Here is a 14,205-nt window from a genome sequence, read left to right as displayed (position 1 = left end):
ATCAATGAAGATTTCCAATCTGGATTTAGAGCACATCACAGTACAGAGACTGCTTTGATCAGAGTTACAAATTATCTACTTATGGTGTCTGACTGAGGTTGTATCTCCTTATCGGTGCTGCTAGATCTTAGTGCTGCATTCGACACCATTGACCACAGCACACTCCTACATAGACTCGAAAATTATGTCTGCATTAAGGGAATACTTTGAAATGGTATAGATCTTATTTATCCGACCGTTTTCAATATGTAGCAATAAAGAATGAGGTGTCACACAAATCCCAAGTCCACTACGGTGTACCACAGGGCTCAGTCTTAGTGCCTATGATCTTCGCATTACACATGCTACCTCTAGAAGAGATATAATAAAGCGGCACGGAGTTAGCTTTCACTGTTATGCTGATGATACGCAACTTTATTTTTACTCATGGGTCGGTTCAGTCAACCATGCACTAGTTACCTATAAAGCATCGCATTACCTTTTTGCCTATAAAGCCCTACATGGCTTAGCTCCTCACTACTTGAGTGAACTACTCTTGTATTACAGTCCTTCACGTGCAAGTTACTATAAAGAAGAAGCTAGATACTTTGAAACTACCTCTCGTTTTTCTAAATCTCACATTTAAAATAATACAGGAGTGTAATATTTATTATAGCAAGCTGTATAGTAAATCTCTTAGATATGGTACAGTTTTTTTACTTTAGTACATATTAAAGTATAGGCTACTACAGAATTTATCCATTTAATGTGGCTAGATAATACAGAATACTGTAGTACCCTATGTTTATAGAGTGTGATAGTTACCATAATATTCTACAGCTGTAAAATACTCAAATTTACTATGGTAAATACTAAAATGATGTGATACATGTGTGTTAGACTAATGTTTTAAATAAATAGAGAAGTTAAAAACAATGTAATACCATACCATTATCATTGTATTGTATTGTTTATTTATTATTATGTTTATTACATAAGATGCATAATAGTTAATAAGATGGGTGTTTCGAACTTTAATATTTAGCCACTCGTGTACGTCCTTCACGAGCTCTTCTCAGTGAAGCGTAACGCCAGTAGATGGCGATAATGAACCGCTTCCGTTTGTGATATAGTAAGAAGAAGAAGAAGACGTGAGTCACGTGACAGCGCTGATCGGAAGGCAGAACGGACTGTCGCAACACCGCTACTTTCTTAAAAAATAAATGATCTACTGGAAAAGCGACACTCTTTTAAAAGTAGTTGAGCTACAGTCAAGCTACTGAAAAATTTTGTTTAGTAACTTCGCTACTTGTACTAAGCTACTGCCCCAACACTGCGTAAAGAACAGTCTAGACTTTGTTTTTATTAAAAAAAAAAGTAGCAGATAAAATACTTGTATGTAGAATATTACAGTAGGCCTAATATACAGGCTGTGTATGCGCGTTGTTATCGCAATACTTTGAGGTCATACGCAAAACGCGTCATGACGTCTGTTGTCCGGCAGTTGGCAGTGTAAAGCGCGCCGCGCATCATTGATTCAGTCAGTGTCGAGGAAGAGTGTGTGTGTGTTTGTGGTTTTATTTCAAAGCTAAACGGCACAACAATATCGGGTGAGTGCGACGTTCTGCTTTATTGTGTGCTTACACCAATGGAAGCTTATTTAACCGTGGGCAGTAAAGATGGTGATTTGTGTCGCGGATGTTTTTCAGGTTTTCGCGATGTCGCAAAGGAAGAAAACTTCAGCTTCTCAGAGCAAATCCCAAAGGGTCAGCAATCACATTAACACATATAAAGTAACGTTTACACGTAAACAAACGGTTTTATTAATACAGACATGTGAGAAATGGTCGGATATAACGATCCAAATATTCATTCATTTCAAATATTTCTTGTTTAAATCGCAAAAACGTAGCCTGGAAGAAACGTTTTATGGGCTTTGAAAGCCATGCGATGTTTTTGTTAGTTTGTTTTTGACCTGTTTGTATGTTCTCAGATGAATGGGGATGAAATGACGTTCAGTCAGATGACATCATCACAGGTCCAAAGAGCTCGAGAGAACTTCACTTCAGTCCAGATCGACCGCAAGGTAGCGCTCATTCCCACGTGTGCTATACTGCATGTGTGATGATGATGATGGTAGTTTGGTTTGTGAGGATTTTATCGACCTTATCACCACTAATGCTCATGTTCTAGAAGCATTGAACCTGCAGTTCATTGACTGTTAGTCATTAAACCTCCCTTGCACCAGCACCAGCAGCGTTTCATAGACCTTCAAGAAAAGATCATCCATTCCACAACCCACCTGAACAAACTGGAGCGCTTGACTAAAGAAACATTCATCTCTGAGTCTGTGCTGTACTGTTTGTGTTATTTAATCTTCAGTGTTTTCATGTCGTTAATGACTCTTCTTCTTATTTGTCAAGGTTGCAGAAGTGGTCCAGTTTATCTTGGTTAAGGACCAAAAAAAAATACCAGTTCGAAGAGCAGGTCTGGATTCAGATGTTTCACTTCAAAGAATTTAACACTCCAACTATTCAAATGTGTCAAAATGACATGTATGTGTCTTTTCAGACATTGTCAAACACGTGATGAAAGAATACAAAGTCATCTATTTGGAGGTGATGAATCGAGTGCGTCGCACATTTGAACAGGTACCGGTGAAAGGGCTGTGTGTGTGTGTGTGTGGTGTGTAATAGATAAAAGTGTAATCTGAGGTCATGTGTTTGGGTCAGGTTTTTGGATTAAAGTTGGAGGAGATTGATACCAAAAATCACATTTACATCCTGATCAACAAGCTGGAGGCTGGAGAAGCGTTGGGCATGTGAGTCTCTCAAACACACACACACACACACATTTCTGTCTTTTGACTCATCTGTTTTTTAACCCCACAGGTGTCCTGGAAACCCAAAGACCGGACTTCTGTTTGTCATTCTCAGCATCATTTTTATGAAGGGAGGTGTTGCCAAAGAGAGTGAGTTATTTGTCTTCATTACTGTTACCGATAGAGTCTTTACTTTTAAACGTCCCATTTCTTTATACAAAATATTTGCACAACTGTCAGGCAGGCTCACAGGTAAAGTATCTCACAGAAGTACACCCCTCACATTTTTGTAAATGTTTTATTATATCTTTTTATGTGACAACACTGTAGCTAAATGTAATTTCTTCAATGTAAAGTAGTGAGTGTACATCTTATATAACACTGTAAATATGCTGTACCCTCAAAACGATTAATGTCTAAACCGCTGGCAACAAAAGTGAGTACACCCCTAAGCGCAAATATCCAAATTGGGCCCCAATTGGCCATTTTCCCTCCCCGTTTCATGTGATTTGTAAGTGTAACAAGGTCTGAGGTGTGAATGGGGAGCAGGTGTGTTAAATTTGGTGTTGCCGCTCTCTCTCTCATGCTGGTCACTGGAAGTTCAACATGGCACCTCATGCCAAAGAAAAAATGATTGCTCTAGGTAAAGATGGCCTAGACTACAAAAAGATTACCAAGAAACTGAGGTGCAGCACGGCCAAGACAATCAGAATCAGAAAGAGGCCTCGCCATGGTTAACCAAAGTACCCATGCTCAGCGTCATATCCAGAGGTTGTCTTTGGAAATAGATGTATGAGTGCTGCCGAGGTTGAAGGGGTCCCAGAAGGAAGCCTCTTCTAAAGATGATACACAAAAAAGCCTGCAAACAGTTTGCTGAAGACAAGCAGACTTAGGAAATTGATTTCTGGAACCATGTCCTGTGGTCTGATAAGACCAAGATAAACTTATTTTGGTTCTGAGGGTGTCAAGCATGTGTGGCGGCAACCAGTTGATGAGTACAAAGTCTTGCCTACAGTCATGCATGTTTATTGAGGGCATCCATTTACATTTAGTCATTTAGCATATGGTTTTATCCAAAGCGATTTACAAAGAGATCAAGGAGCAATAAGCGATATCACCATGAATGCCAACATGATCCCCTCCCTTCGGAGACCAACTTGCTAAAGAAGCTGAGGGTAAAGGTGATGGACTGAGCATCTGTTGGGGCATCCTCAAACGGAAGGAGGAGGAGAACAGGGTCTCTAACATCCAGCTCTGTGATGTGGTCATGGAGGAGTGGAAGAGGACTCCAGTGGTAATCCCCAAGAGGGTTAATGCAGTGCTGGAAAATAATGGTGGCCACAAAAAATATTGACACTTTGGGCCCAATTTGGACATTTTCACTTAGGGGTGTACTGACTTTTGTTGCCAGCGGTTTAGACATTAAAGGCGGGGTTTCCAATTTCTCTTTGCCGTTGTTGATGTTCAAATCACCCAATCAAACACACCCCTGCCCCCATCTTTGGCTTTCGTCAGCTCTCGGCTTGACTTTTTTTTTTGTCTAAGCAAGCGTAATTCAGAAATCGGACACCCCGCCTTTAAGGTCTGTGTGTGCAGTTATTTTGAGGGAACAGCATATTTATACTGTTATACAAGATGTACACTGACTTTACATTGTAGCAAAGTTTAATTTCTTCAGTGTTGTCACATGAAAATATATAATAAAATATTTACGCAAATGTGAGGGTGTTTTGTGAGATACTGGAAATAACATAATCGAAGTAACATATGTGGTACGCCGGTTTTGATCACAATAAGAAGGCATGTTATCACTGCGCCGAATAACTATGAAACTCATCCGCAGGATGGCAAATAGCATTTTCACAAGAATGATGCGAATATATATTACAAAACTATTCCCAGTTACACGCTACTGTACCCGAGAGCATTGTTTGTACTGTGTATTATAGTGAATAATCCGAATAATTAAATCTGCATGTAAACGGGAGTGAAGAGGTTTGCTCATGTCATGTAAACATGTTACTGATTAAGTCCTCACTCTGATTATTGGTGGGCATTTAAACCGTCAATGAGATGACAAAAACTGACCATGTATTAGTGTTGTGAGAATCTCTAATGTCAGATCATTCTATCGCCATCCTGGATCGCCAATACATGATAGTATCAAGGGACGGGCAATTTACGCATTTCTCTATGACAAGCTCAATGTTTCCGCTTGGATTTTGTAAAAGTGTGGTGGTTGATGATGACACATGCTAATTAACGCATTGTTGATGTCATCAGTTTTAATAGTGCGTTTCAAACACCTAGGAATTGGAATGTTTCCCACCACAAACGGGGAAGTAATGTCTGGATTTACTAACATTAATTGCATTTAGTAACATTAATATAACTAATGATTTAGTAGCATTAAAACATTGCAAGTATCTTTTAACATTAAAAGAGCAACATTCCATAAATGATTTCCAGGTTGAAGTGAGAATTATCCAATTTCTGAGAGCGCGTGAAGGCAGCAAAAGTAAAACAAAAAGCACATAACCTTGGAAAAACAAGGAAAACGTGAACATGGAGCAGTTATTAGGTGTGTGATGAACAAAGACTGGAATCTGCTCCAGGTAAAATAATATTAAATGACTAGTCGATTAAAAAAATATTGATGTCGACTAATTATCAGTGTCGATGGTCGATATAATCAACTGCAATCGTGACAGGCCTAGTTCATTACCCATTTGGTCTTTGACCCAAATGAGGAAAGTCATACACCTCTGTTGATTTTTTTCCAGTAAACTACTGCTTTATTAATACACTTCTTAAAACAAAGCGTTTGTTGTTTATACGTGATGTTGATGTTTTCCTTAGATCTGGTGTGGAACACACTGAAGAAGCTGCGTGTGGATCCAGGGTTGGTGGAAAAACATTTTTGTACTCTCCACTGGTTTGTTGTACTGTAATGTCTGACACTCATTTCTCCTGACAGAGAGAAGCACGATGATTTCAATGACGTGAAGAAGCTGGTGACGGATGAGTTTGTTCGTCAGAAGTGAGTGAAACTCTTTAATGGCCAATGGATTTTGTGTTTATCTGTTAGCTCAGGTGGTAAAAGCAGGCGTAGGTTTTGGGATCGAGTCTAGGCTGAGACTGATGATGATGGTGTGTTCAGAGCTTCTGCTCCTCAGACCATGAGCAGATGGTTTATATCACACCGTACAGAATGAAGGAGTTATGTGGAGCGGAGGAGGAAAAAAGAATTCTCATCCTCATCAAATGACTCCTGACATATATTTTAAACCTATCAAAGCTGATTGATCTGTGTATGTGTTGTGTGCTGTTATGATAAGAGCTGGTTTTGACTCTAGATATCTGGAGTACGTAAGGATCCCTCACACTGAGCCGGTGGAGTTTGAGTTTCGCTGGGGTCTGCGGGCTGATGTCGAGCTGTCCAAACTCAAACTGCTGGAGTTTGTCGCTGAGGTTTGTTTCGTTCATCGGTACATTTGAAATTCATAGCATTATTATCCCTGTAGTGCACTGATCCAGTTCAAACACTTCCATGAAATATATCAATTCAAGTTCTCATGTCTTGCTCATATTTGATCTTAAATTCTAAAAATACTTTATAAATGTTTATGTACATTATAAATCCAGATGTTTCCTCTTTTCACCACAAATCTCTGTTAGTTTTCTTTGTGAAATGACTTTAATCTGAAGTATTTCTGTGCGCATCTCTTGTGGTTTGGAGACGCGCTCATCACGTCTTATGAAAAGTTTGCAACTGACAACCTGTCAGACCGCCAATTATTTTATTTTTAGGGACCGACCTGGACCCGAAGTACTGGGACTTTTGATAACACTATTCATGACTACAGTGACGAACTGTTTCCATTAATTTCTAATCTGTTTTCCGTCCTTTACTATACAATAGTAATATATTTGCCCAGATGAAAAAAAAACTTAAAGTATACTACCGTATTCACTTATAAACTATAGATACCGTTAAACCATAACAGCGAAAAATTGTAATCTAAAGAACGTGCACACCTATTGCCGACAAAACACAGACATCAGTTTCACTTGCCACCTGCGGTTCATGTCTCGCATCTTTTAGCGCTGGGCCCGAAAATCTGTTTCAAACTATCTCCAAATCCAGCATACACTCGCAGTTTATATAACATTCATCACCCAAATGCTGTGAACAGAAACAACTGCTGAACTTTGTGAGCATAGTGCTCTTTCACTCTCTCTCTCTCTCTCCTGCACACAAGTGAAAGTCTCTTGTGCGCATGCTCCTTCTCCCCCTCTTCATGGTTGATGCGTGCCGTGTGCTTTTCCGGGAGAATTGTCCTATAAGGGACTATGAAAAGTTGTTGCTTAACGATTTTCCATGTACAAAAATAAATTTCCGAAACCTGTATGAACACGGGGCAGTGTATCGAACACAGAAATACTACATCATACGTCCAACTTGTTTTGTTGACCATGTTAAGCATGAGTAGACAACTCGTTTAACATTGTAAATAAGTCAGAATGCAAGAAATACCATTGCAGGGCCGCTTTAAGCTCTTAGCAAGAAACAGTACTGGCATCAGTTTCACAGCAGCGGTCCAAGCACTGATCCCTGAGGGACCCAGATCATGTGGTGAGCAGGGGACAGCGAGCCCCTACATGACACCCTGATGGATCTGCCAGAGAGGTAGGATATGAACCAGTGGAGAGGAGTGCCAGAGATTCCTAGAGATGACAGGGTTGCTAGCAGTATCTGGTGATTGACTACGTCAAACGCTGCAGATATGTCTAGCAGAATCAGGACCGAGGATTTCCGCCTTGGCTAGCCGCAGTGATTCTGTGACCGATAGCAGTGCCGTCTCAGTGGAGTGGTTTGTTTTGAAGCCAGACTGCTTGTCATCCAGCAGTTTTTTCTGGGATAGGGGGCAATACACCTTGTTTACAACTTTTTTTCGCAATAAATTGGAGAGAAACAGGTCTGCAAATGTTGGTAGTAGAGGGATCCAATGTGGGTTTAGGGGCGTGACCTAGGTCTGTTTGAATGTGGATGGAAAAGTGCCAGTGAGCAGGGAGTTGTTAATGATGTGCGAGTGGGCTGAATATGGCCTGGAGGAGATGGGAGGGCATCGGGTCGAGGGGAAAGGTGGTGGGGTGGCTGGAGAGAACTCTGGTGACTTCAGTGTCAGTCAGTGGGGTGAAAGAATAGAGTTTGATGTTGGAAGTGAGGGTAGTGTGTTCCGAGGTCTGAGGTGCTGAGAATTGTTTGCTGATGGAGGATGTCAGACAGCCAAGGAAAGGAGGGGGTGGCACGAGCTGGTCTGGAGGACAGAGGACAAAGGTTATCTAGACCGGATGATCCATATCTCAGTAAGTCCTAGAATGTGAATGTCAGACTGGCTGGCAAACGCATGGATGAAGTCCGTCTTGTTCACAGCTGACTGGTAGTTCCAGAGACTCACAGATAGAAGTCGAGGTGTGAACGTGACGTGCCTTGCGTCTTAGGCAAGAGCACTTTCTGCAGTGGACTACAGGAATAAACTGGAAACACATGATGTTAGTATACAATTAAATAAAAACAAAGGTATGTTAAATATACTTATTTAACAAGTGTATATTTCATTTGCTTTTTTTTATAATATTTAATCTACTTTTAACACAAAGATATGGCAGGGCAATTTATTTACTGTTACGACAGCTCGAACATTTATTTTAGTCTGGGACTAACCTTAAGCCTGGGCAAATTCCTGGTGAAACTGGGTAAATACTATCTTGTAAGCTGTGTTTCCGACTTTAGAGGCTGTGTCCTCTAAAGCCCAAGCAGCGAGACGGTCTGTCCTCGATGAGGGATATGCGTCACCTGCTGCTCCTGTTGCCTGGTTGTAATAGTCACCTATTTTTTGCTTTAATGTACAGCTTTTTGAGCTGATGATGAACATGCTTTGTGGTATTGTTTTGTCTTCACATGAAAAAAGAGAACCATGGTATCAGATGCCTGTGGTGTAATCACGGACTGTTATAAGGATTTTTTTATTTGTTGTTGTTTTTTTCCTCTCATCATTGTTATGTAGTGCAATATGGTTTTAAGGGGAGGGGGGAAGTGACATCAAGGAAGAGCACTCTGGAGGTCAATGGAGGAAGCGGTCTGGGTTTAGCGGGCTCTGCGTAATAGTTGCATGAAGAATTGATCAAAGGGACTAAGAGACTGTTCTTTTTGTGGATTATAGTAACAATTGTTTTTCTGGACTACTACAGCTTCCTGTCGGCTAAACAGACTGTGGCAAGATTGCGTAAGTCACAGAATATATATTGACTGCGGCTTCTCATCAAGCTTCGCCTAATATTTTTTGTTGGTGTTTTTTTTTCTCACCGCGGAGGACACTGTATTTTGCTTGAGTGAACACTCATGGTCTGCGGGCCAGGACATTGGGGTCCCGAGGGTTAAAAGGGTGGGGGAAATTAAGAAAGTTTGCGAATGTTTGTTTGATGGATCGGAGTGCGGCCGTGTCTCCAGCGCTGAAATAAGAGCATGTTGCCCGATGGGGTATTAATGTGGTTTATTTTTCAATACACTTGAATGAACTTTTGTCTTATTGTTTTTTTTTGTTAGTGTATATAATATATTGATTATATAGTTTTCTTTAGTGTGTGTTTAACAAAAGCTAGCTGCTGCTGCTTTAATTATTAATCAGGTATCAGTATTCGCCTGTTACCTTAAGTTTTGCGTCAAGGACTTTTTCTCTTGCTTTTATAGTGTAAGGGAAATTGTTACATGGTGACAGCAGAGACAAAGAGAGGTGTTTCTGACAGTTTTAAACAAATACGGAGACAGAATTCTTTTTGAGAATATGTTTAGGTCTATTAAAACAGCCCAACAGTATATTATTAAAGTAACCAATTTGATATAAAAGTAAACCACAATAATGCACCTATAATGTTAATTATAAAATGGTCAGTTCCTGTCCTTTGATTCTGAATAGCTAAGCGGAGTTGTAAGCCGTTTTAAAATATAAATGATTTATAACGGCTGACCGAACCACATAGCCTAAATATAATTTTATTTACTTTATTTTATGAAACCTTGCTACGCATCTGGAATTACTGTTTTCTAAAAGCAATAAGCCCCCACGAAGCAGTGTGTTACATTGCATTTTATAACAGCTCTGGGGTTTTATGCACTCCACTTCGCGTTGTGCCACAACGACCTTAGCTGTTATGCAATGCACTGTAACCCACTACTACTTGGAGCTTATTGCTTTATTAACAACATCATGTATAATACTTAAACACTGACACTGACCATTTTTGCGAATTACATACTTTACATGGCTGTGTCGCTTACAACTGCGCATGCACAAAAAATTGCACAAGATCACTAGGGGTCAATATACACACAGAAAGTGTGCAGAGTGCCACTCAATCCAAGAACAGTAAGCATAGAAGCATGTCCTTCTTCATACTGTTTGGTTGTTGTTGTTGTTCTCTGTTGTCTTGCTGTTTGCACGGATTGTTTGCAATTGCAAATGATTTCCACTATCATTCATTGGCAGCGGGTCTGTGAATGACGCGGCTCACTGCTGCCCTCTGACAGTCTGGTAGAGCTCACATACTCATTTGTACCTCAAGAAGCTGTGCGGATGCGTTTGTGCTCGAGATGGGCGTGGAAAGTCAAGTATACCCGCTCCTTTACCAGCCTTCAGTTGTGCTGCTGTGATGTAAAGTGGAGGTAAAATACGCAGTTTCTGCCATATTAATCTTGAGTACCTATAAAGTAGTATGGCATACTTTGCCTTTTATAAATGTGATCAATCCAAATACTCTTCGAAGAAACAGATACAGCTGGACAATTATTGCTGCCCAAGTGTCGATTCACTATAAAGTGCAGTCTTCCTTCTTTTTTGTCCTTGGCTGATCACATTTGATTTGATTTGATTTGATTTGATTCAATTTATTGTCATTACACACATACAAGTACAGTGCAACGAAATGTATTTTTAGAAGAAGATAAAGGATAACATGGGGAAGGTGGGGAGAAAAACATGTACACAATACACCAAAGACAAGACTTGCAACAGGGATAGGTAATCCAGTTCCGACAAGCAGCATCTGATTCTGCTGCCATGGTGGCGCCGCATGCAGACCCACTTGTCAGGCTGGCGGGTCAAAGCGAGGAGGCACTGGATCTGTGAGTGGGTTTTTGCCGCCCTCGAGTGCGGCTTATGTTTGTGTGTGTGTGTAAGAGTCTGTGTGATTGTCTGCATGCCTGACTGCTGCACAGAAAGCTGGGGTCTGAGCTCTTATGGTGTGAACAAGAAAGGGTCTGAGATCACTTGAGTGCTAAAAAGGACCAAGAAAAGAACTGGGTTCTTACTGTATGGTAAACACTTAAAGGACTGAGGTCCCATTCGGCTAGTTCCCTTTCTGGTTCACTTTAAGTAAACTTAAACTTTTAAGTAAAATATGTGAAAACACCCTTATATCCAGATGAGAGCTGTGGCCTGTTAAAAATAGGTCCTGGACCATTCACTTGTTCGGTCGTGAAGAGTTCTGTTTTTAAAAACTCCCGAGTCGTTATTTTTCATAATTTGCATCATCTTTACCGGTGCAGTTTTATATATTACAGAAAAAGTCAATAGAAATATTCATAGTTATTAACAAATATAAGATTGTTTACAAATGATTAAACCAAATTGCATGTTCAAACTTAATGGTAAGTTATTCATTGCAGTCGGTCTGCGTTTGTTTCGAAAGGGCTAATGAAATATTTCCAGGCAATATTTCATATCCAATAATTAATCATGAGGTAACAAGCAGGATAATGTCCAGTCAATGCTCTGCTTTACAATCAAGTCCTCATCACCATGTCGGGCTATACAATGATCCCTTACATAACATAAACACAGACACATTCTAAACTGATTCTGCTCATAGTGATATGATTAAATCATTTGTTTTGTTTGTTTGACAGCTTCACGATCAGGATCCTCAAAGCTGGACTCAGCAGTTCAGAGAGGCCAGTGCTTCAGAGACCAGAACCTGAGCAGCTTCTCTCTCACCACTCTTCAACCCTCTTTTTTTACAAACAACACGCAGCTTCCATAGTTTGGTTAGAATATGTGTAAAATTCTAATTGTAATATTAATGGTTTATAATAAAATAAAGTTAATTTGTGTACATTCATGGTTGTTTTTATTTGAAATCACAGTTTTCATATACGGCAGTTTGTTTTAGTTTTTCTGGCCATTGTCTCCAGGGGTTTGTTTCACCTTTCCTTTCTGCTTAAGCATTAACAACACTTTCTGTAATTCATCCTTAATCAGTGAATAATAGCAAATGACTTCTGCATCGGCCTGAAACTTCCAGTAATGCAGTTTTCAGGATTTTTCACATAGAAAAACACAGCAACTGTAAGAACTACATTTTATATCAGTCCTCCACCACAAAGAGCTTAATACAATATCTTCTACTACAGGCCTGTTGAATGTTTCATTCTGACTGGCTATGGAACTTGGGAATTAATTGTCAGTAAACTACAGTGTTGGGCAAGTTACTCTGGAAAAGTAGTTACATTTCTAATTACTCCTTTTAAAAGTAATTCAGTTACTGTTCTCATTACTTGATTTAAAAAATAACTAGTTACAATACTAGTTACTGACCCCCTCCCCAGCCCCTTTAGAAACAACACAATATCCTCTTTAGCATTTTCATGGGTCATGGCTAAACTTTATTGCGAAGTGAATTCTTGGCAACCAGAATGCTTGGAAACATTTTAGCTCTGTATCTTAAATATTTTTAATAAAATTATAAATAAAAATCTATCAAGAATATTAATGACAAATATTGACATTAACTTAAAACATCTATAACATTATGTAAGAAATACTGTTTCGCCTCCTGAGTTTCTTGTAACTTGTATAAGTAGAGCCTCTGCATATTTCTTCATCATTAACAAAACAAAACTGAACTGCATTGAATCAGCAACAAATAGCTTTACAGAACATAAAATGTTGTTAACATCACATGTAGCCTCATCATGCTAACACCATTTTGTTTTTTATCTGCCTGCCCATGGGTCCTAATGTTCTGAGTGAAACAAATGAGAGGAGCCATTGTAACCATTTTTGTATCGCATTAAAACGTTTTTCAAATCTTGAGTCAAATAGTCTGTCACTTCTAGGCGTGAGCACCAAACCAACTAAACTAAAAGTCAAGTCAACTTTATTTATATAGCGCTTTTTACAATTTTTATTTGTAAAAAAAACATTTATATTATGTTTGTTTTGTCATTGTATAATTTGCAATGCAAGCTATTCGCTTTAGACACAAAGTGGGGTCAAGAACACATTTATTGTTGTGTTCATTCTTAACTATTAATAATTTAGCTAAATAGTACTGATTATCCTTATACATACTGCACTATGCTCTGTAATGGTGCAATTCAACAAACTGCCTTAATACATTCACTAAAAGATGGTATGTATAGAAACATACCTTTACAATGACATCTGGAAGATCAGCTGTCATCCTGGAGAGGGTGTCTTTCATGGTAAGGGTCTTTGCCATAAGAACTTCGAGTGTGGGTAATAAAGCACCATAAAAACAGTTATCTCCTTGTAAAATGCCCAGTGCAGCTGTAAGGGGCTTCATTGCAATGCAGTACTCATGCAAGAACAGGAACTCCTTGTCATTGAAGCACTTCACTCCAGCTTTTATGCCAATGTCTGTGATTCCTGAAACAGCCTCATGAAAGTAATTCCACCTTGTGGATGATGGTACCAGCAGCTTTCTCTGGCTGACTTCCTGCACTTCTTCTGAAGCAACCGTTGACAGCTTGGCTCTGTCCAAAGAGCTGTGCATTTTGCTATTCTAGTCCTATACACAGCTGTGGTGTTTGTAAACGGCTGGTGACGAATTACCATGATTGCGCTCTAAATAAAAAGGCAGTATTCATATGGCTGGGTATGCGTTACTCTTTGCATCCTGGTCGCCTGTTCCTAGCGGAGTCGTGTGGTTCGGGGCATTTAGTCTGGGTAATGGTCAATCGATCGAGTGAGTGTGAGAGTGAGTGTGAGAGTGAGTGAGAGTGAGAGAGTGAGTGTGAGAGTGAGTGTGAGAGTGAGTGAGAGTGAGAGTGTGAGAGTGTGAGAGTGAGTGAGTGAGTGAGTGAGTGAGAGTGAGTGAGTGAGTGAGTGAGAGTGAGTGAGTGAGTGAGTGAGAGTGAGTGAGTGAGAGTGTGGTTTGTTGTCATATTTTAGTGTATAATTTAAAGTTTGTTTCAGGCAGTCATTACACCGTGCTAGTGCAGCTAGAACCTGTACAGATGTGTTAGACTGGTTGAGAACGCAGACAGAGGGACATGCATAACAGGCTTGCGTCCAGCTGAGCCGTGTAAGCATATCTTCCCA

General features: G+C 39.8%; 1 protein-coding gene across 1 annotated transcript; it reads left to right on the top strand.

Annotated features, from left to right (window-relative positions):
* The first annotated feature begins 1,047 nt into the window (after positions 1-1,047).
* ndnl2 (necdin-like 2) lies at positions 1,048-11,980 on the top strand. The gene is made up of 11 exons (XM_079478837.1): positions 1,048-1,589; positions 1,689-1,745; positions 1,973-2,065; positions 2,403-2,466; positions 2,551-2,630; positions 2,712-2,800; positions 2,871-2,950; positions 5,660-5,702; positions 5,778-5,840; positions 6,157-6,271; positions 11,769-11,980. Exons 2-11 carry the CDS (start codon positions 1,698-1,700, stop codon positions 11,838-11,840), a joined length of 747 nt encoding a protein of 248 aa, XP_079334963.1. The 5' UTR covers positions 1,048-1,589; positions 1,689-1,697; the 3' UTR covers positions 11,841-11,980.
* The last annotated feature ends 2,225 nt before the right edge of the window (positions 11,981-14,205 follow it).

Source organism: Barbatula barbatula (assembly GCF_947034865.1).
Source record: "Barbatula barbatula genome assembly, chromosome: 17".
NCBI lineage: Eukaryota > Metazoa > Chordata > Actinopteri > Cypriniformes > Nemacheilidae > Barbatula > Barbatula barbatula.
This window is presented reverse-complemented; position numbering and strand designations above follow the sequence as displayed.